The following is a 22456-nucleotide window of genomic DNA, read 5'->3' as shown; positions in this document are numbered from 1 at the left end:
ATGCTTTATCATAACATCATTAGCAACTCTGTAGTTGAAAAAAAAATGTCTTATGCCTCTTGTTTTTCTCTCTGCTTTTTATAATAAGTTTAAAAATTAAAAAAGATCACCTGAAATTATCCATCACTGGACACTTCCTAATTTTGTGAATTTATTGTGTATAATCTTAAATCTTTACACTGAGAATTTACCTACTTACAGTGCAGGTGGTCCTCACTATCCAAACACTAGATGAGCTGAAAAAGAATCAGGCTCTTCTTTTTTTTTTGCTGTCTCCTGTCTTGTGACTCCGAAGTTTTATTTGTTAAACTCTGCTACACTTGAACATTTACACTACATGACATTTACCCAATTCTTACTATTTCCATGGGAAATAAAACATTGTTTTGAAAGAAGAATAAATAGTTCTATTCAATGACTTCTGAAAACAGGAGTAAATACAGAAAAGGAAATAATTTTTACATCAGGGAAGCAACTTTGATTTGGTAAACTTGCAAACTGTTCAATAAGCAAAATCTTCAGCTTTCTTTAGGTATCAGGTGATTAAAGCTTAGGGAAATCACCTAGGCTGCTGTCTAGAAAGCTCAGCAGGCAATATTCCCTCACTGTGCAGCTGATGAAGCTCAATGCAATGCACACAGAGCCTCATAAAACACTAAGAAAAGTGTTTGGCTTCTGAACCATGTGTGTGGCTTAAACCAGTTTTGTAAGACTAGCAAAGCAAATAAAAACAATAGTAGCTGAAAAAAACCAACTTTTTAGGTTTCTGCCATTAGGTTTCTGTCCAAATAATTTGATGGGAGCATGCACAGGCAGTAAATTACTTGTGGTCAGACAAGTTAAATACACACATCTTCCAATAAATGATGGAGCAAATATTGACTGAACAGTTAAATGATGTCTAGTGATGTTATAGGAATGGATTCCAGCTCTGTGTTACCTTCCACAGGCTCAGGTTTAGTTGGAAAAAGGAAACATAACAAATATCATGCCACACAAGTAACAATGCAAATGCTGAATACCATTTTCAGATTAGTGGGAGTTGTGCTAAATGTGGCAAAGATTAAATTGTATATGGAGAAGGTTTCAGAGGAGTCTTTCTTGCCCATCTCTGCACTGGAAAGGAGAGGACAGACTGCAGCTCTCCTTTTGTTTTTAATAGGAAGGACATTTGTGAATTTGGCAGGAAGAAAGTAAATCACGAGCTCAGATGAATTAGCTGTGATTTTTTTTTTTCAACAGACATTCACTGCCAAGGCCAACAACCCAGGAATTTCTTGATACAAATGTAGGGACTGACTCCATGGTCCCAAGAAGCACCTTCAGTCACATTAATGAAGGGGGGAAATTCAAAACTGACTCAAGTTCCTTCTGCCTGTAAGCAATACAATTTTTAACTGTACCTACTGGAAAAATGATAATTCTGTTTCTCTTGTTTGTATTTTAGAGGCCAGAGTCAAATACATTAGCAGTTTTTAAATGTAGTTAAATCACTACAAGGAGCTTTCAAGCCTGAAACTTAAGATGACCTTAATTTACCTGTCAGATAAAAATGTCAAATGACAGACAAGTAGAATTGGAAAATGTGGATTTGTTAAAAAACTGAGAGAGGCAGGTAAGGCAAAATGATGGAAATACTATTTTTGCTGGAAGTGATCCCTCAATAAAATCCATAAAGGCACAGTGCAGTGAACAACACACATATAAACATGGCATGCACATACAGAGACTTATCACATACAGGTAAAAAGGTTCCACAAAAAACTATTTAAGCAGTAAGAAGACAGTAATCAGGGACTCTCAATACCTAGAATTTTTACAGTATTTTGTCATTCTAAATTAAATTCTATTTGTCTCTCAACCTCTGCTCTTTTCTCATTTCTCCAGCCTTCTCTTAAGGTAAAGTTCAAGCTGTAAATACTAAGAGCTTTAATTGTTTCTGTTGTGCATGTTCTTGAATATTTTTTGTCACTTCCTGGTTTTCCTTATTTTTCCTGTGTATATTGGTCTATGACCTGTGTTTCTCCTCAGAACTTCTTGATTATGCAAGACAGAAAAACTCAGTTTAAAAAACAACTATGGCAGGTTGCAAAGTCAAGCAAATTCCTGCAACCTCATTTCATCCCTTTGTGTGTATATATGAGAGTGCTGCATTTAATCACAGAAGTACACAGCATTTTTTCCCAGAATCTCATTTGTTGGACAACAGGGCCAGCATTCCTATAGCTAAAATAAATATTTTGTTGTATTTATACTGTCCAGGGCACCTCAACTTTATCATAAACCATGAGCAGAGCTAAGGGAGCTTAGCACCCCTCTAACTGGGCTGACTGCTTAGTCTGGAACTCTATCTCAATCTCTCTGTCTGCTCAGTAAGTTCATTTGGACACCTAAATAAAACACTTCAAAACATGAAAGGAAAAGGGAGAATTTATGACCTATCCAAGATGTTTCAGTAGTATACTGCAATGTTTGAGTGGCAAAACTCTTCAAGCACATTTTTCCTGCAACTGATGTAATTAGAAAAAATTATTTAAAAACTGCAGTATGGATTATATATGCACCCGGGAGCATATCATCCAGATAAACTCCCCACTGCCATTGCTCTTTATGCTTAACTCATGTTGTATGTCTGAAATGATGCTGTAGTTTCTAATAGCATCATTCCAGCCTCCTTGCTTAACACCATGCCCAGAAATCCCTCCTGCATCCAGCCTGGTGTCAGCTCTGCCCCTACAATCCACTTTTTACATCCATGCCCTGTCTCATCCTCTCTCCAGGTTCTTCATCCAAACATATGGAAGAGGAACTATACTTTCACTCCCTCTGAAGGGAAATATCCTGAGGCTTCCTCATTTCCTTGCTGGGCACACTGGAAGAAATGGTGTGGATATTTTAGTCACAGTGCAAGAGGCTGAAAACCAGAGAGAATCTTTCAGCTCAGTTCTTTCTTTGAGCAGATTTCTCCAAAACATTTTACAAGTTTGTGTATTTGGTATAAAAGAGCTGGAAGCCCTAATGACAGCTCACTTCTGTCTCTCAGCTACATCCTTTTGTAACTTCAATTTGACATCTATCAGGCAGCACACTCTCCAGCAGACTGAAAGATAAAAAAGTGACAAACAGACAGCCAGACTGATAACAGTGAGTAGCTGTAAGACAGATAAGTGTGGACAGTGAGCACTGGAGCTCTACCAGACAGGAACAGGCTGTCAGGGGGATTTACAAGGCATTGCAAACAACAGTGCTTAAGAACAACAGGTAAGAAAATCAGAAAGTCTCATTAGGGCAACCTTTACATTTTCACAAATGAAAATGTTGTTCCTGTGCAGCTCCTGTGATACAGTGAGCTGATGGGCTCCAGTCAAAGGAGAAATGAGAAGAAAAAGGAAAGGTGAACTTAGAGGGACTGTGACTAGCATAAGAATGTAAAACTTTGGTGTCTGTTCACTTCACCTGAAAAGCTTTCTTCCAGGTGTTTTCCCTAACATCCACTTCCTGGCCAGTGGATCCATGGAAAGCCTGTGCAGGCAGTTCAATATCTGAACTGGATGTTGCTGTTGTTTAGGAAACACAGAGGAAAAGTGAATTCTCTGGGTTTTCTGGACACACACAGTAGTGCACTCAGATAGACCAAAATCAAATGTGAAGAACAAATGGCTGAAAGTATTAAACATAGCAAGGAAACATTTAAAGATTAAAATGAGACATTCTTTGGTATCCAGTGCTGACTAATACTGAATGAACAGCAGGATGAGGCAGAGGTGGGGAGAGATTCAACAAGAAGTTTCTAAACATATATGTCATCTGATTTGTTTTGTTTCAACAAGGAATTCAACTTACTATTATCAAAATACAAAACATTGTAAAAAAAACCCAAAAAATCTCCATTTGGCATTGGTAATACAATATATTTTCTAAAAATCCTAGTGATGGTTTCTCTGTCATGGCATGAGCCAGGGCATGTGCTTAAACCAGCAGTGGACCTGCACTGGAATCAATGATCCAGGACCCTTTTCTTGAGCTTTGGAGTTCTGGAAAGAATGGGGTCACATCTGGTGGCAAATCCAAAACAGCCTGGTTTGAGGATGAAAAGTTAAAGGTAGATTTTGTGGATGTGGGAAGAGGGAGAAGAATGTGAAAATTCAGCAGAATTTTCTGGCAATACACAAAAATCACCACCTGAGTTAAAGAAATTAAAGTTACTGATCCATCAGGACTGGAGTTTGAGCCAATTATTTTTTCACAGTCTTCAACTTTCTAAAACACCTGATCAGGTATTCCATTAGCATTTCTGAAATGTTTAGGCTTTTATTGTTAATAATTTAAAGTATACAAAGTCTGCATTGCTTTTGGATTAAGTATCTTCATGTGCTCCCATTTACCACTCTGTTCAGCCCAAGCACAAGTTCACACTGCATAAATGCTGCTCTGTCCTCTAGGTCCCTTCTACAACAAGCCAACCATTCCACTTTCAGATTATTTTTTCCTAATGATAGGAAGGCTGAGAAGGAAAATAACCTTGGTTTTAGAACAAGCCCTGCTTTGGCATGAAAACTGCCTAAAAGCTGTAAATTGTTCAATATTTTACAAATTCCTCAGGGCAGAAGGATATCTGAGGTAATGTAAAAAAAAACAAACCACTTCTCTAGGAGAAAAAAAAAGGGTTTTAGTCATTAATTAAAAAAAACCAAAAACAACAAAACCAACCAACCAACAGAGGTATTCCAAAAACAGCTGGTTAGAAGAGAGGGGAAAAAAAAACAGAGAGGGTAACAGTCAGAGATTAAAGCATCTCTGCCCTAGGAAATATGGATTCTTTACTGTCAGAACACATTTTATTTTCTGTTAGGAAGGACCAGAGTGTTTTTGTGGTGACTCAGATAGCTGGTAATTCTGACAGATAAAAGCAGGAACTGCAAGTGAGGTTTATGCTCCAATTTAAAGCCCCAGCAGTGGCAGCTGTGTGTGTGCTGGAGTGTATGAAAACCTGCCAGCTTTACCACCAGTGTTTACCTGTAAGGTGCTGAAACAGAGAATGAACACAATGGCAACAAGAAACACAGTCACAAGTGGTGGTTGCTGTGCTCTGAAAGGTTTCAAATCTCCCAGGTGCAGCCTCTGAGCTTCAAAAGGGGGAGAAATGCCTGTCAGCATCCATTCATCCATCCCTGCTTCCTTGAAGAGAAGTTTTCTGACTATCCTAAGTAACTCCACTTCCTGTCACAAAGAAAATATAAATTTCACTCTTTTGGGTGCTCCACTTGTTTGTCTTTGCAGCAGGGAGAAGAGTTTAACAACAGAGCTCCCCAAGCTGTGGCTGCCTCTGTCAGTGGGTCAGCAAGAGAAGGTGCTTCCCAAAAAACACATCAGCATTAATAACTAATTTCTTCCACTATTACTGCAGATTTGGTTTTCTCTCTCCCTCATGCACCACCTTTAGCAATCACACCAAAATGCTTTAGTGTTCCTGGAAATGTTGTATCTATTTTATCCTTTATCACTTTATAACTGAAGGGACACAGGTTTCACCCAGTACATCACAGAATGCAGGACACTGTCCTGCCAAAGGACATTATGTTTTAGGACATTGATATACACATCTGAAAACTGATGAATGATTAATTTTCTATAATTAGTCTATAAAAGAAAAGCCCTAATTTTTGATTGCTAGCTTTACTGCTACCTATTAACAAATTCTTTCAACATTCAAGGACGGTAAATGGAATAACCTTGGATGATTACCTGCAACTGCTCTGGGAATTCTTCTCTCCTGTAACATGTTCAATTGGCAGAGAGCTGAAGAATGTTACAAGCTAAAGCTACATAAGGAGGATTTTTGTCAAACACAAGACTCACAATATTTTTTGTTATTTTCATGTGTTGGTTGATAAATTTTCTGTTCATAACATAGAATTTTAAAACACTCTATTCCTCCCTGCCTTCTCATGAAAATGATACTTTTGAGTTAATTAAAATCTAGTTGAAAGTCCTCAAAATGTAATTGCAAAAATGGAATTTTCACCAAGTAACTAGTTTCTAGCAAGCAGGGATGGAGGGAGCTGCAATAGTCTGCCTTGGCCTAATCTTGCTGTCCACCAGAAAAATTTAGAAAAATGCATATTAAAAAAATCAGAAAATTTCCAGCTGAGCTGCACACTGCCAGAATAATAATGATGAAGAGAGATTCCTACTTATCTGGATCAGGAATGGTTTGTAAAAGATGCAGGTCAGCAAGGGCAAATTAACATTTATGGGTGCTGACAGAACCAAACAGCCCAAATCTCAACACAACTCTCCTAAACCTCTCTGTGTAAATGTTAGTCAGCATCTTGAAATACTTATAAAACCATTGCTATATTCTATTTATGTGAAATAATGTACTACCTTAGGCAGCAAGTACTTAGACATAGAAGTAAAAGGAATCAAAATTATTGGGAGATAAGCTGTGTTAGGTCTGTTTATGGCATCATAGGCAGATTTATTTTCCAGTTTATTCCAGTATCAGGTTCAGCTTTGATGTTATACTTCAAAAAGAATGTCAAAATTAAGCTCAGCATGCAGCCCAAGGGCCAACTGCATCAATGCACTGGGAAAGAGAGATGGGGCTAGGAGGGAATAAGGGGAATTGTCACTCCCAGGAGATTTCCTCAATACCAATGAGGGAAATGTCACTGGAGCCACAGTCTTCCTGATTTAGATGGCAAGTGAAATTTTCACAATGTGAAACCTCATTGAGGTTTAAATACTATTTTCTTTATACATGAATTAAGCCTCGTACTTATTGCACCAGAAGATACAGACAAGATCTACTGAAATTCTTGAAAGCACCCAAGTGCTCAACTCCTATTCAAACCAATTGGCTTAAGTACCCAGAAAATTTTAAAAAGTCCAATTAGGCATTAAGCACTTGGAAATCTATCCCTGATTGATTTTTGAAATAGAAGTTAAGAAGCAATAAAAATGGAACACAAATCCCTGGGTGCTCTTGTGAGCACTTACATAGTTTTGAGTCTGTACATTAGCTTAAACAACTTGAATTCTAAAATACTAATGAAAAACATGGTAAACATAATTGGCAAATTAAAGCAATTCAATTAATGAATGTTTTAGTGTTGTATCTACTACACTAATTTTCTCTCAAATACATGTAAATACCTTTTTCTGTGTTTCTTTGAACATGGAGGGCAACACTGGACAAATATAAAATTGTTCAGAGCATGAACATAACATGTGAAGCCTTTTTGTATATTTTATAAGAAAAGGAAGGCCTCTTGCTTCTTACTGCCAAATTTAGTAGGTTTACTGGTTGATAGAAACACATATAAAAGTTGTCAGTATTTTATTTGTGGAGTCTGGGAGAACTCACAACAGAGTGAAGAGTCCATCACTGGGAGCTTGCTGGACTGAGGGAGAGCCTGGCTAAGTATTTCTAGATGTCAAAAGGCAGGACTTCTATGAGGAAAGAAAGGATCCTAGAGCATCTTAGCTTGGAAGGGACCCATAAGGAAATTTTATGGAAGAGAACATTCCTTTGGCTGCAGCATTGGGCTAACATTTCTGTGTGCTGTTGTAAATCCAGAACTGAATCTGAGGCTTGTTTTTTATCATGTAGCACTGGTCACTTTGTGATAAACAAATGGTATGGGTTCAGCCATTTAAACTCCCAATGTCTCACTGGTTTAGAATTAGATGCTACTTCTATTATATTTTTTTTTCCTTCAGTAAAACTTACTTTCATCTCCAGTTTCAAATTCAAACTTCTGGCTATAGCCGCTGTATCCTGCTGCCGTCCTGACTCTGATATGAAATATGTACTTGGTGGCTGGCTTGAGACCTGTGATGATAACACTTGGAGCCTTGGACCTTGTGGAGGAATAGCTGAGCTGCTCATGCTCCTGAGGGACAAAAGAGGGAAGAAATTATATCAAGTTGAGTTGAACAATCTTTGCAAAAATGATATAACAGAACTGAAGCTCCATATTCTTCTCATGAATGTAAAATAAAACGTTTATAAAAGGAGGTGCAGGTATGGATTTCTGTACTTTGGTTCTGTGTTATTGTCAGAATGTATGATATGGCCTTGACTTTTAGATTTCAGGTTTTTTGTCTTTAACCTTGCATACAGACACCTTTTTGTGACTTGGGTTAGCAACCAACCCAACCGTATTCAACCCAACATAAATTAGTACAAGACTACATTCACAGAAGAATGGCAACTAGAATGGAATCTCATTATTTTTGCACAATGGACAAACTAGGAGGTCAGTAAACACTACCAAGCTGCAAAATAAAGATGTGGGAGTATTCAAATACCCGCTACTCACTTCTACCCGCAGGTAGTGCCAAAATGCCGGCGCTATCCGTGGGTAGACCTGTGGGTAAAAAAAAATAGGAATTAACTTTTCCTTTAAAGCCTGTCAACTTCCAGCATGGTTCAGCTCCTTCACTGCTGCTGCTGAGCTCAATGCCTCTTGCCAGGTAGGTGTGATGTAGTCATACATGGAACTCACTTTGAAACTCTAAAAGGAGAAATACTCTGTGCAAAAGTCCCCTGTTAACCTCCTGGCAGCTGCTGAGAATTCCTGAGTCTCAGAGAGATCCCTGAGAATGATGGTCTCTGGGAATTACCACTGCACACCAGCTGCTCTAGTGTGGAGACCAGAAACATAAATTTCTGTGCTTTGACTGAGTGCTACTTTACTAGACAGCAAATGGTGGTTGGCGCTTGGATGATGCTTTCACATGACAGGATGACTTGGAAGAAGAACATTTATTCCCTCTCATTAGTTACTTGATAAACCAGTAATCTATAATATTTTATGTGCTGCCTTAAGGCTAGGTTTGCTCCCTAGGAGCAGGATTTGTCTCCAAACTGAGCAGGAATGTCCTTGGCATGTGCTTAACAGTCCAACTGTGACACCCACAGGGCACCATATACATTTATTATATCACACAGTGATATTAGAGCAGGGGTAAGTTATTCAAAGGGTGCTTCCAGCCTGTTCAGAAGGAAATCTAGCTCACAGAAGAGATATAATCAGGAGAGGATTAGGTTTCAGTCAGATTCTGTTGGATTGTTAATCTCTTCTCAGCAATATGCATGTACCTTTCATATAAAACAAACAGTTTTTATAAAACGTGCTGAGTTAACTTCAGCCATGTGTAACAAATGCACAGGGCAGCAGGAGGATCACTATTCCCCCAGAAGGAATACAGGGCTGAGAAAACCAGATTAAAAAACAAACAGACAGAAGCAACCTCATCATTCTGTTAAGGGAAGGAGCAGGAGGAAGGCAACAATGATCAATATAAAAAATACCTGCATTTCACTTGTGCTTCAAACAGTGGAAATAATGTGAGAAACTAGAGTATGAGGAAGTATACATTTTTTCTACAGTCTGTTACCAAAATTTGAAGCTGTGAGGAGCATGCATTGAAATTGAAATAGTAGGAATAATTGTACTTGTAGTTATATGGATAGAGAATATAATGAATACACCATCTAATTACTTCTTTAAATATAAGACTTCCCCCAGTTATATGAAATGTTGTAACTTCACTTTGAACAGGTTAACAGATTTTAGACATACTTTAATTCATTTCAGAAAATACCTATTTTCTTCTGACAGAAAGCCTACTCCTTTGAGTGATAGGTTTTTTTTTTCTTCTGATGACGCTTACATGACTTCCTGTGAAGGAAAGATCTTGGAAATCTGCACTGCAGATTATGTAAGCAGCAAATGCTTGTTTTATACAGGTATTAGCATGATTCAAAATGCTCTGGCATGGCCCATAGATGGCATGACTTTATACTCTGGAAAGCTCTGGAAGTTTTTATTTAGGCTCTGTAAGCTAAGGATGGGACCAGCAGCACCTAATGGATTTCACTGTACACTGTAGTAGTTGCAAGTGGTTTCTTTTCCCTACACTACCTTACTGCCTGAAATAAAGTCCTAGCATTTTAACAATGTACTGCTTCTTCTGACCTGCTGGAGAGATTTCAGAAAAAACTGATGGAATTGTAAAAAGAAATAGGGTCTTTAAGAGGAGGAAGGAAATGGAAATTTTGTCAAAAAATCAGTGGAGATTCCCCAAGATTCAGTGACAAGATTTACTCCCTGAAGCCTGCAGAACAAGGCTAACAGCAGCAAAAAGTGGGAATGACTTTTGGAAAAGAAACAATCAGAGCTGTATCTATTTATTATATGTTATTACAGACTAACTACTGTTGTGTAAAACATACCTTTGGGATCCACTGGCTCCATAGCCAGGGGTGTGGACAGGCAGGCAGCAAATATAGTTCATTATTTGTAGTTGGTCAAAGATGATGAACGTGACAAGAGCTGTGATGGTGACATTTAGTCAGCAAAATGTGTCCCTCTGGGGCAGCAGCAACCTCCTGAGGGGCAGCCATTGCTGCCTGTCCCTTCTGGGAGGTATTCTGGCCACCTCCAGGGGTTGTCTGGCTTGTTGCTGCCTCACCACCTCCCTGGGGTTGCCTGCAGGAAGCCCTCAAGGGCTCCTTCTTTCTGCCCTCCCCTCCTTCCTTTCTGCAGCCTCTCATGCCATCCATCCCACAGACTGAAAAATGATGTCTAGGAGCACACAACCTTAAAAGTAATAGTGCTGTCATATGGGGAAGGGGGCAAGATTTGTTACTGCACGTGAAATAGTGGAAAGGGAACCTGTCACCTTGGTTTGAGAACAAACTTCAGGAGGCTTGAGGAAAAAGTTGCTCAAACTCAAGACAAGATGATTCATAGCTGGAAACTTCCCAGGACTGGAATGTTTTGCACAAAGAACTCAGACTTTTTGGACTGGATTCATGCATAAGAGGATTCTCCAACGACTGGATGCTTTGCCATCATTCCATTCTTGTGACAACTGATCTGCAGCCTACCTGGAAAGCAGAGCTTCCCACAGAGATGGCTTCCAAGGCTGGCCACTCCTTCTGCCATCATCTTTCCCAGGAAGGCTGAAGATGGATTCAGAACAAAAAAATACAATTCTAATCTGCAGAGAAGTATGGGATGCTTTGTGTTATTCTTGCTTTAGACCATATGCACTCACTTTTTTCAGGGATTCTGTGTTCAAAAACTCAATTTTAAACTGAAGGACTTAAATGTACTTCCTGGATGTTAGTGCATACTTTTCCCAGATCCTGCTTTCAGTTTATGGCAAAATATAGAATAAAAAGCAACCTATTTTCCATCAAAAGGAAGCATGATTTAGTGTAGTAGAGGGTTCTATCTCTTGTGATAGCTTTCTGACCTAGACAGTGACAGGGCCAGAATCAATGGAAAGGGTCAAGGACTCAATCTATTCTGTACTTGATAACTACAGAGGGCTACTGCAAAATCTGCAAAATAAAACATAAGTTTAACTGACATGGCTGTATCTCCCATAGCCCATAAGAAGTAAGATAACATATAGTTATGTATGGTTCAGTGTTCACAAAAAGAAAAGGGACACAAAAAATACTCTGATCCTTTACATCAGTATCAGAGCAGCATTTGTGATCTTAAGATGGCAAAGGACTCACAAGAAGCAGTTCTGGGAACACAGGGGCTGAGGGGTTAAACATGAGTTAAAGGAGTCTATCTAATACTAATATAACTATGAGACACAATCTGATATCAGGAAATTCATAAGACCTCTTCCATAGCCTACTGCAAATTTATCTTGGTGAAAATCTGTAATTAGAACATAAATGTAACCCAAAAGCAAGCTATGCCAATGTTATTACACAATGTAACACTAAGTCTATGACTACCTTTCCAAGTTGAACAGAATTATATTATGAACTTTGGAAATGCTATCTCTTTTTCTAAGGAAATTGCATTTTTCCTATTGTTTGTGTGGTTCTTCTTGTAAATGGATTCAGTTCTGATTATGAGGGACAGTGTTCACAAATCCATGACAGTTTGCTCTGTGCATGAACAGGAAAACCTTTCAGAATCAAATTCTTTCTTACAGCCACCTCTGCCTATCTGAATCTGTATCTACCCTAATTTTATACTTGGCTTTATAGATAAGGCATTTTTCCATATCTAAAGAAACAGACTGGCTGAATGGAAGGCACAATGGTACTAATGGTCTAAGACCAGATAACCTAATTTAATGGAGCAGCACCATCAGAGGATAAATTAATGAAATGCTTCTTCTGCTTTTGCAGTGCAGCAGAGTAGCAGTCAATATCCAGATGTTCTATTATTGTGACGATTAGTACAATTTTTGCCATATAATTAAAAGTGAGGGGATTCCCTCAATAACATTAACAATTGTAAATACAAAGATAAACTTTCACATGCCACACCTGTCTGAATAAATTGCTCTCTAATTTTATCCCCACCTTTTTCTCCCAGTACAGGGAAAAGAGCACAGAAATTAAGACTTTGTGGACACATGTAAGAAAAATATTTATAAAGGTTAACCAAAATGGAATGACCTTTAGTCAATTTAGACTCCTATGGCAAAGAGTTTACATTCTGATATTACAGGTGAGAAAAAGATTATACATCTCAAAACCTTTAGTGCAAAAAAAAATCAATAGAAATTAAAGCTGAAATGCCAATTTTTGCTTGTAGTGCTGCAATAACCCTTAAAAGATTAACTTTACCAGTAAAGCACTGATAAAGCACTGACAAGGTTTGTCACCATTAATATTTGAGTGGCAAAAAGAGACATGGCTCTAATAAAAATAGTATCAGTCTTTAGTTTAGCAATTTAAAAAGAGAACCAAATAAAATTTTCTATGGTTTAGAATACATAATAGGAGCTATATACTCTTAGTCTAGCTTAGTTATGAATGACAATAGAGATATTCAGCTCATTCAGAGTCACAAGTAACAAAACTCTTAAACTGACCCTAGGGAAAGGGATTTCCAAACCTTCTGCCAGCTAAAAGAGACTTATTGTACCCACAGCTTTCAAGTGTGTGTGTGCAGAAAGAATCCAGGGAGAGTAACTGAATTTATTATCAGCTGTTTGCAAACACATTTTCTAGTTTATATCTATTGTCCTGCAACATGAAAATTCTGTATTAAGCCACATAATCCTGCCTGGCCTTTTCAGAGCACTGTTATTCAACTGAAAGAAGTACTAATAGAGATTAAATCTATATACCACAGGGACCAGGTCTTTATCCTGTACACTGAAGCACAATGTCAAAACTGAGTAAGTACCACATTAAAGTAAAGATTTGGAGTTTCATGATTCAGGCACTAAAAATGTTTAAATGAAAGCACCTACAATAAACAAGAATTTTTTTATGAGACCATTTGGTCACATCTCTCCTCTTTCCCAGATACACCAGTCTGAGGAACACACAGAATGTGACCTACAGAGGAAGCACCATTATTGTAAAAGAATGACCATGATTTTGGAAGGCAGCAATTTTTACTGGTCACAGCTCTAGTCCAGTGTGCAATGGAATCTCCAAATTCTTCCTTACTTTTCCCATGGGATCAGCTATGCTGGTGCTCCACAGTCACCTCAGCTTTAATGCTGTGCTATCCATTAGGATAACACAGTAGTTAATTATTAAGTATCGTCATTAATTGATTAATCAGTTCAAAGAGAATCTAATAAAGACAAATAACATCAAACTAGTTTGTACTTACTCTCTGTGATCAATATAAACAAGAGTCCCCACAGCTCTAATTTATGGAAACTGCCTCTGATTAATAGAGCCTATATTCCTCTCACAACTAATTTCCTTCCAATAATTCTCAAAAAGTATTTTCTTTCTTTACAATAAAATATTTTCATAATCCAATTTCTGAATGCCTGTTGTGTCTAGTTATAGCACCTTTGTCACCTTACACAGATTGTTGTAGATAAGGACTAATTACACTGAAATCAATAAAATTAACTACACCTAACACAGTGTCTGTCTTTGAAAGCTTCTTTATATTCACTAATTTCATGTGTGATTTTCTCCTAGAAAACTATTTTGACCTACAGTACATCAATTAACAAGAATGCTGGCAGAAGATTTTAGAGAAGTCTTAAAGGTTCAAAAACATGCTTCTAACATTAATTATTGATTACAATCTGATCAACAGGATTGGGTAAATTTTTACTGTAACACAGAGTGGTAAGAAAAATTACAATAAGAGAACTCAACGATACCATTCAGATTCTTAAAAAACCCTCTTGCTAAAAACCCTTGTATCTCTGGTTTTCAGCTGAATCACAAACTTGAAGTAAATTTAGAAAAGTGATTGGGAAGATCTGAGGACCAATCTAAACTAAGTAGAAAACTGTGGCAGCAAAAAAGCAGAGCCACAGAGAAAATTGCCAATGGCTCAAGTGTTTGCTTCAGAGGAGAAATCTTCAGTATTTAAAGGCATCAGCCCCTTCAGGCTGTAACCCTCTCCCTTCCCTCCCTGGCCTCCCTCCTGATTCATCTGAGATGTAACAGTTTGGGGAGCAGAAACACTCAGGTGTCCTTTACCTGGCTGCCCATTCAATATTTTGTGTTTTGGTTGCCTGTCAGTCAGCTCATCACTTTCTCCATATATAAAGTGAAGCTGTCAATGTGAAAAGGGGAAGAACAGATAACCAATCATAAAGAAAATATAGAAAGGTCAAACCCCAGACAAACTTCATTTTAATTGGATTATATACTTGGAAAGGCAGAAATGAGTTGATGTGAGGTGAACCATGAAAAGCAGAAAATGAAATGAGGAGAGAGCTGAGGACAGGGAGGCTCTAAAACAATGTTAAAATTCTTGCCAGCACAGGGAGGTGAGGGGTGGGCAGAGCAAAAACTGTGTGGTTCACATGCTGGGCCAAGTGGGACTGCCAGTGTGGAGGCAGCAGACAGGACAGAGCTGATTGTCCTGACAAGGAGATTAAAATGAAATAAAATCAGGCCTGTGCCTTAAGTCAGGGATTGAACAGGGTGCAACCCAGTTTATAAAAAAGGCAGCTGGACAACATGGCCTGAGTTGTCAGATGAGCACAGATATTAAATCCCATCTTTCTGGGAGTAATGAGCTACTCTGATAACAGTTGTTTGCTAATTAAAAATATTTACCAGTGAAAACCTCTGCACCAGGATCTCCAGAAGTCTCTCTAACTTCTGCATATGAAAGTGCCAGCCTCTCCAGCTGCCTCAAATACTTTTCTTACTTTTTCATTCATTTAAATTTTCTTTTCCAGTTGGAAAGAAGCATGAAGCTACTGAAAGCACGAACTAAATTTCTAATGTTAAAATTCAACTCAAGTAGTACTCAAAATTCACCTTAGGAGCGTGAATCACAGCTTCTAATGGGATATCTAATGCTAATGTTTACTTCATAACAATCTAATAAACCTGCTGACAAATACAACAGGAAACAGAAGCAATCCTGAAAACTTGAAGATTGGAAGGTTTCTGTGGCTCTCTTTGCTGTGAAACAAGCCCAGAGAATTATGGATACAGAGCCAGTGGGTGATTCCCAATCATCCCTTTGCTGTCTGAGGTTCATTACTCACAATTCTGAGCGAGGTCCTGGTGCCACTGCAGGACTGACACTCAGCATTGGCACTGCAGGTTCCTTCTGCCCATGCTCACCCTCAACACCCCCAGAGCCCAGCAATCTGCACATCAGTGGCTTTCTGAATTAACTAAATTTGCTTCATTGTGTTTTACAGCTCATGGACTTTCTTTTCATGAATTTCTTTAATTATTCCTTGAACCAATTTTGCTTGTGGCCTCCAAAACATCCCTAGGCAACAAGTTTAATTACAAGCAGAGTTTAAAAAATACTATGGGGATGTTTTTTATTAAATCTGCTTCCTGACTATTTTATTGAATATACTTTAGTTTCTTATCTATAAGAAATAGTGAATAATAATCAATATCAGTAATATGTTCAGTCAATTTCAAAATGTCTGTGTATATCACAGAAACAGTGTTGCCACAGAAACTTCTAGTTACAGATATGAAGTAGGTTACTTGATAATGAAATATTTAAATTTAAAATGCAAGACCCTGGAAGAAAGATAACAAAAAGGGACAACTTGTGTGATGTGAAAAAAGTCACAGAACAAACACCTGAAGGTCTCCAAGTTGCTGAGACATAGGGCAGGCAATTTTCTCACACCCAGCATGGGTAACACCACAGCTGTACACACAGAACTGCTGTCCCTTCATGGCAGAGCTCAAAATTGTGGTGATCCTGTTTCCTACTGAAGTGTGAAGGCAGCTTACATGCAAAGAAGCATCTTACAAGGGAAGTGGAATTTCAATACAAGAGCAACCATGCAATTCTTCAGAAGACTCCCACAGGGAGGTGACTTGCTGCAGTACAGAGTAGCCAGGGCTCTACTTTGACACCCCACCCTCCTACAAAACAGACAAAAAAAACCCCAACCAACCAACCCTTCCCCCTCCTCTCCCCTAAAAATCCTAAAACCCCACAGCATTTGTTCAAAGTGATTCTACCAATCCAAAAATATACAACACTGAGTCAGCCACACAAAACTCAGCTCTAATACTGCTGATGGCAAATTGGTTTAATTCCCCAAATTTCAGAATCCCTACAAGATTCACAGGCAGTCAAGGCCAGGATTTGGATTAGGGCTCCCTTCCAGTGCTGAATATTTTGTCAGGTTTGTAACACCTTGCTGGGAAATTTTAACTGCTGTGGGATGTTTGCAGCTCTACAAACACCCTTGTAAAAACCACATTCTGTACTAAAACCACATTCTGTACTAAAAACCTCTTGTGGAATTATGCCTTTCCAACTCCTTTCTAAGATGTGTTTCAGCCTTTTAGGATGTTAGGGCAGGTAGACTGACTGGGCTTATTTTAAGATTGGTTTAAGCTTAGTTTGAATCTTCTTCAAAAATAACTTTCAATATTAGAAGAGCAGAGTAATGCAGAATTTTCTCTTTTCATTTGCTACCGAATGTTTCCTTGCTGCTGAATTTTTCTGGCAAATCCAGAAGAGATTCTTATTGATATACAACAGCTTGAAAACAAATTCAGTGGTATTAATAAAGCTATCCTTTTATTTATGTAAGCAAAATATCTACTTTTATAGATTGAATTGATTCAGATTGCTATTCAGATTTGCTATTCTGGAAAAAAATGACTGAAGTCATTAAGATTCATTTCAGAGCATATGAATGTTAAATGGTAACATCTTTCATATGCTAACTGTGAATACACTTCTTTGGGACAAATACTTCCCTTTTCAAAGAAAATTTGGATTTGTAAGGATAGAATAATGTTGACAATATTAAGATAGATTTCAGCCATCCAACAAAAATCAATTTTGGAGGAAGAATTTTGGCTCTAAAACACAAAATCTGACACTAACTAATGTTTGCCTTTAATCACTGTAATACAAATAATAAATCAGAGGCAAGAGGGAACCTGCTGATCTCTATATACAGATTGTGCATTGTTTTTCATTATGCAAGCCTCTTCAGATATAAACATATGACAGCTATTGAAAAGCCACTGAATTATCACATTTTTGGGTGTATTTGTGAGCACATGCATAGATCCTTTTGTGTCTCAATGCAGGCAAACAGCAAACATCTATCTTGTAATACTCACTCAGAGGGGCTGAATTCACCTCTGGTGTCATGACTGTAGTGCAGAACTTGGCAATACATCAACAATAAATGCCACATATTCCTTAAGTTTATGTTTTCTTCAAACACCTCGGTGAGTTAATGGGGTGTAAAGCAAAAACAGCAATCTTTTTTCCAATTAATTGAACATGAATTTCAAGGGCAAAGTCAACAAACTAGCGAGTAAATCAAAAAGCTGATTTTGCACTTTCAAAACTGACAAAGCAAGTTTTTGCTCAATTTTTTTTGGGAAGTGCTTTTTTTCTGATGTAGCTAACTTCAGCAGAAATATCATTTCTGGTGGTGGTAAAAACAACTAGAAAAAAAATCTGAAAAAATATTAACAAAATCACAGATAGATGTCCATATCTTTTTAAAAAGAGCTTCTCCAGCCACTAAATAATTTTGTTAATATAATATGAATACTTATACATGCATGAAAACCAGGTAGTTTGTGCAAGGTCATTGCAAATACAAGGTGCATCAGCCTGGTGAAGTTCCTACAGCAACATTAATGTGTTTATGAGCAGCAGGTGAATTCCTGCAAAAGACTCTAAAGCTATTAACAGCTCGGTAAGGAGTACATAATAATAGGTTGTTAACTCAGCCATCCCAACAAGCACATCAAGAAAGGGCACTTTGAAACTATTAATGCAAATACATTAAAAAACTTGAAAGAAAAAGAGAGAATTATAAAATTTTGCTTCTTTCAATCAATCAAATAAACATTTGTGGGTTTATTCAGGTGCAAATCTAACAAAACTACATGGGAGTTACTGAACAAGGTACAATTTCTGTGAATTCAAGCTGGCTAATGAAATTATTAATTTAAATCAAAAGCTCCTCTAATGTTCATTTTGATTCCAACAACCACATATCCACACCAAACCCATAGCTTTTGTTTAATACATAGTAAAGTGATTATACTGATATTAAACAGGAAAGCAGTGGTTGAGTGCATTAAAATGGAGCTTCCTCTTTCCCTTTGGATGTTTATTCCTTATCCCAGAATGACTCTGCTTTGGGGACACTGCTAGTTAATAAAAAAGAGGTTGCTAATATTATGCAGTCAGTGGTTTCATCTTCATGTAATGTGAAAAAAAGACCATTCGAAGAGGAAAACTAATATCCTGTCCTTTTTTGTGGTTAAAGTACAACTGCAATGCAGTCTTAGAAAAAAGAGAGAGAGAGAAAAGGAAATTTTTCTGGTTTTACTCTCCAAAATGATGCATACCTTTCTACCTCCCCAGGTATCTCTTGAATGCATTGAATATTGCAGGAAGAAACTGTAAATGAAATGATATCTGAACACTCCTTCATTTAGACAAAGATATAAACTCATGTCTCAAGGTACATACCTTGATTTAATCTGTGAATCCACCTTTATGGCTGCAAATCAACAATTTAGGAACAGTAAGTAATTTGTGTATTATGAAAACACTCTGATAGCTTCACTTTTTTAAAGAGTTTGGGCTCACAGATGATTTTTGAGAGCTTTTAAGCTACTTTGTATTTTACAAGAGTCTAAAGGAAACATTCTGACTGGTTTAGAGAAATGGAGACATAGACATTGTACTTAATTTATAAATAAGGAAGTCACTTTCATTTAGATGACCATATTTTGGAAGGTATGCTTGTTATATTTAAGTCACTGCTCACAAAACTTGTAATTCTTTTTTTGTAAAAATCTGTTAAATTTTCAAACCCAAAACTTGACTCTTGAATTTGTCTTAAGATATTTGAGGGAACTCCAAGTCTATTATCATATGCAACTAAAACTTACTGCACCTAAACTCAAAGGCAGGCAGTTTATAATAACAGAAAGAACAAAAATAAAATATTTTGGGAGTACATTCTCTATTTTGTTATTTCAGAATTAAACATGTTAAATTCCTTACGACTTTCTTTCGTGAAACTGATGCATTATCTCTGACAGGAAAACATTTCTTTTTACAGTATGTTCATCAAGAGCATCTAAATGTTGTCCTTAGCTGAAACTTTCTGCTCTATAAAATAGCTGCTTCTGATTTTTGACCCCACCTAAACACATACTTAAGATTAACACTGATTCCTGAGGTTAACATCATTATTATTATTCTTGTGTCAGTGCACAATTTTGAAAACTAGTTTTCCTGAGGTTCAAATGCTGTAAAGGAGAGGAAAAAAAAATTTAGTAATTCGTTTTATTAGCAACCAATCTTTGTCATAAAAGGATTTAGCTTTCTTAGCTTTATTTGAGGTATGAAACTAGCTGTGTTTGTTGTCTTGTAATAGTTTGCATACCTCCTATACTTATTCCTATGCCCTTGAAAGCATTTGAAAACCACTTATATAAAACCATTAATACACTTTTCCTGCATTTGTGCAGCTCTTCTAGCAGTTACTGGAACAAGCACTGTACATGTAATTTTCCTTGGAGAAAGTGGTATTGGCTGCAGGCAAGAACACAAGATCAGCAGAGACTTAAGTATGGGGTTTTTTTAATATCAAATCCACCAGGCTTGCTTAAACAGCATTATTCCTCCCATTGAGAATTTTTGGTTCAGCAGGAACAACAGCAATACCTCTATAGGCTACTTTATTACTAAACACAAAAGTTCAGAAGCTGTTTCAAAATAATTGACAACAATGATTAGTAGACAAGCCAAACCAGGCATCTAACAGAGGCCTAGCTTAGAACTTCTTTGATAAACTTTTTGCTGCATGTAATTGATATTTAGATGCCAGATTTCTTTTTCTCCTAATAGTAATTACATCGGTGTCATTAATAATGGCTGCTGCAAGGTCCTTAAGTTATTTCCTGCAGGCAAAAATTATATCTGGTCAGAGAGTCTGTAAATTAGTCACTCTCATTTTCAACAGTTCTGAGGCCTATTTTTTTTTTTTTCTCTTTTTAGAATCTGAGGCTTTTACATTTTTTCCCTTGGGAAACTGGGTTAATAACAGCGGAACAGAAAAACTGAGAAGCTTGTTTAACACCACTTACTATGCTAAAATAAGCTAGGAGATTTCATTTTAATGATTACATCCCAAAGCACATTTGTAGTGATTATTTTTTTGAAACATTCAGCAGACATGGTTCGTTTCCCAGGAGCTATGAAGGGTCAAGAATGCCTGAGGTGCTGCTCAGAGCCCTGGTGCCTCCCTGTGACACTAAGGGCTGCCTGAAACTACTGTCCAAAAGCTCTTGAACATCCCAAATACTCAGCACTCTTATTTTGATCAGAATTGTTGCAAATGTAATGAAAATGTATTATTGCATGAGTCCTACATTTCCTGATTCCAGTCATATCAGAAACATTTTACTTTCAGGCAGCAGATTGCTACTTATGCCTTAAATGATTTGAATAATTTGAAAACTATTACAGAAGAAAACTGTCCATTAAAAAATAATATTAGCATGAAGTTAAAAATTGCCCAGCTGATCACTTGAAGTAAACAGCTTTTTATATTGTGTATACTCAATAAATGACACCTGGATACCTGAAGTGCTCAGATGCTTATCCCTGCTGTTGTCAGGCTGTACCTCTTCCCCAATCTTATCACTGAGGTTGACTTTAAAACTGAGCAAGGTTGTCAAGGACACTACAGTAGGGATAGCAACAATAAAGGAAAATGCCCAGAGAAAGAAGCAAGAGCCCAGCCACACCAGTACCAAACAAACCATCACAGATAATGGCACACAGCCCCCAAGCTCCCTTCAGCTTCATGCCACTGGGAGCTGCTGCATGTATTATTCTTCATGATATAAATACTTGCCATAAAAGAAAAATCTGTACCAAAAAAGTACCAGCTGGTGCTTAAAGGAAATAGGAGAGTTCTAACAGCTGTGTCTAAAAAAAATGTGTTCCTTCTAACTTAGTTAAACGTGCAAAATAGTGACTGAAGAGGTGGAGAGACTGGAGAGGTTTGGCTCTTTAAGTAGTAGGAGGTTGAGGGTCAATGAACTTCATACATGCCATACAGACCTCAGAGAAAGGCAGAGGTCTTTATAGGAGAAATTACTGATTTACTTCATGTTTCAAAATTCCACCCAGAATTCCTCAAAATCTGATCTACATGAAGTGGCTTATGAGAAATGTCCTTGTTTTACCTAATGATAACACATGTGACTCCTGTTCACTGAGGATAGTTCCAGCCCATACTCAAGCAGGGTCAGGTTAATTATGATGAGAAGATCATAATGCAATATCTCCCTAGCTGGAGAAGACATACAGGAACATCTGGTGTCCTCTAAACTGGGATGAATCACATAATGTTTATTATTTTCCATATTAATTCTTACAAAAATAATTCTGCCAGTCAAAACATTATGCACTGAGAGTCTTAAAATTTCTCATTATTCCTATCATGTAATTTACCTAAAGGTCTGTCACTCAAATTCAGGATGGCTCATTTTAATTCATCTTAATCATAACTCAAAGAAATAGCAGTCTTTGGTTTAATATTAGATTTTACAACTAAGCCTCATTTCTTGTGTAAGTTAAGTGAAGACAGCTGTAGACTGATAGAAAAATTAACAAGGTCATGCTGCTTTCTAATTCTTTAAATCTGGTACTTTCCTCTATCTCTCTGCCTCATCAGCTCTTCATCTCTTTTTCAAATCTCACTGGAAAACTAATTTCCCCCTTGCCTCTACTGCTCAGCTATTTTCTCACTTTTGTTTATTAATTCAACTCTAAATAATCCTGGCATGAAGGAAAAGTAATATATGACATTCTATATATCCTGTCCACTCACTGTCTTGTTGAAGTGGGTTAATTTTTTAATGTGTTAAACTGACCATGAGCTGCAAATTGAATCTCCCAACAAAATGAAGTATTTTGGCAAAGGCTTTAATTTTGTCTTTAAATTTCACCAAAGGACAAGAAAGCAAAGA

The 22456-nt window shown here is 37.4% G+C and overlaps 1 protein-coding gene across 2 annotated transcripts in view; it reads right to left on the bottom strand.

Moving 5' to 3' along the window:
* LOC130257195 (ephrin type-A receptor 6) overlaps window positions 1-22456 on the bottom strand; it is a 271650-nt gene that overhangs the window by 83905 nt on the left and 165289 nt on the right. The window contains exons 5-6 of one of the 2 annotated variants that reach the window (XM_056499481.1): window positions 8328-8375; window positions 7736-7898 (exon numbers count right to left, since the gene is read on the bottom strand). In XM_056499481.1, the coding sequence (XP_056355456.1) occupies window positions 7736-7898; window positions 8328-8375 (211 nt within the window). The remainder of the gene's footprint in view (window positions 1-7735; window positions 7899-8327; window positions 8376-22456) is intronic. The other variant, XM_056499489.1, reaches the window with a different exon arrangement.

This window comes from Oenanthe melanoleuca, chromosome 1, assembly GCF_029582105.1.
Source record: "Oenanthe melanoleuca isolate GR-GAL-2019-014 chromosome 1, OMel1.0, whole genome shotgun sequence".
Classification (NCBI taxonomy): domain Eukaryota; kingdom Metazoa; phylum Chordata; class Aves; order Passeriformes; family Muscicapidae; genus Oenanthe; species Oenanthe melanoleuca.
Note: the sequence above shows the minus strand (reverse complement) of the source record. Positions and strands in the feature narration are given on the sequence as shown.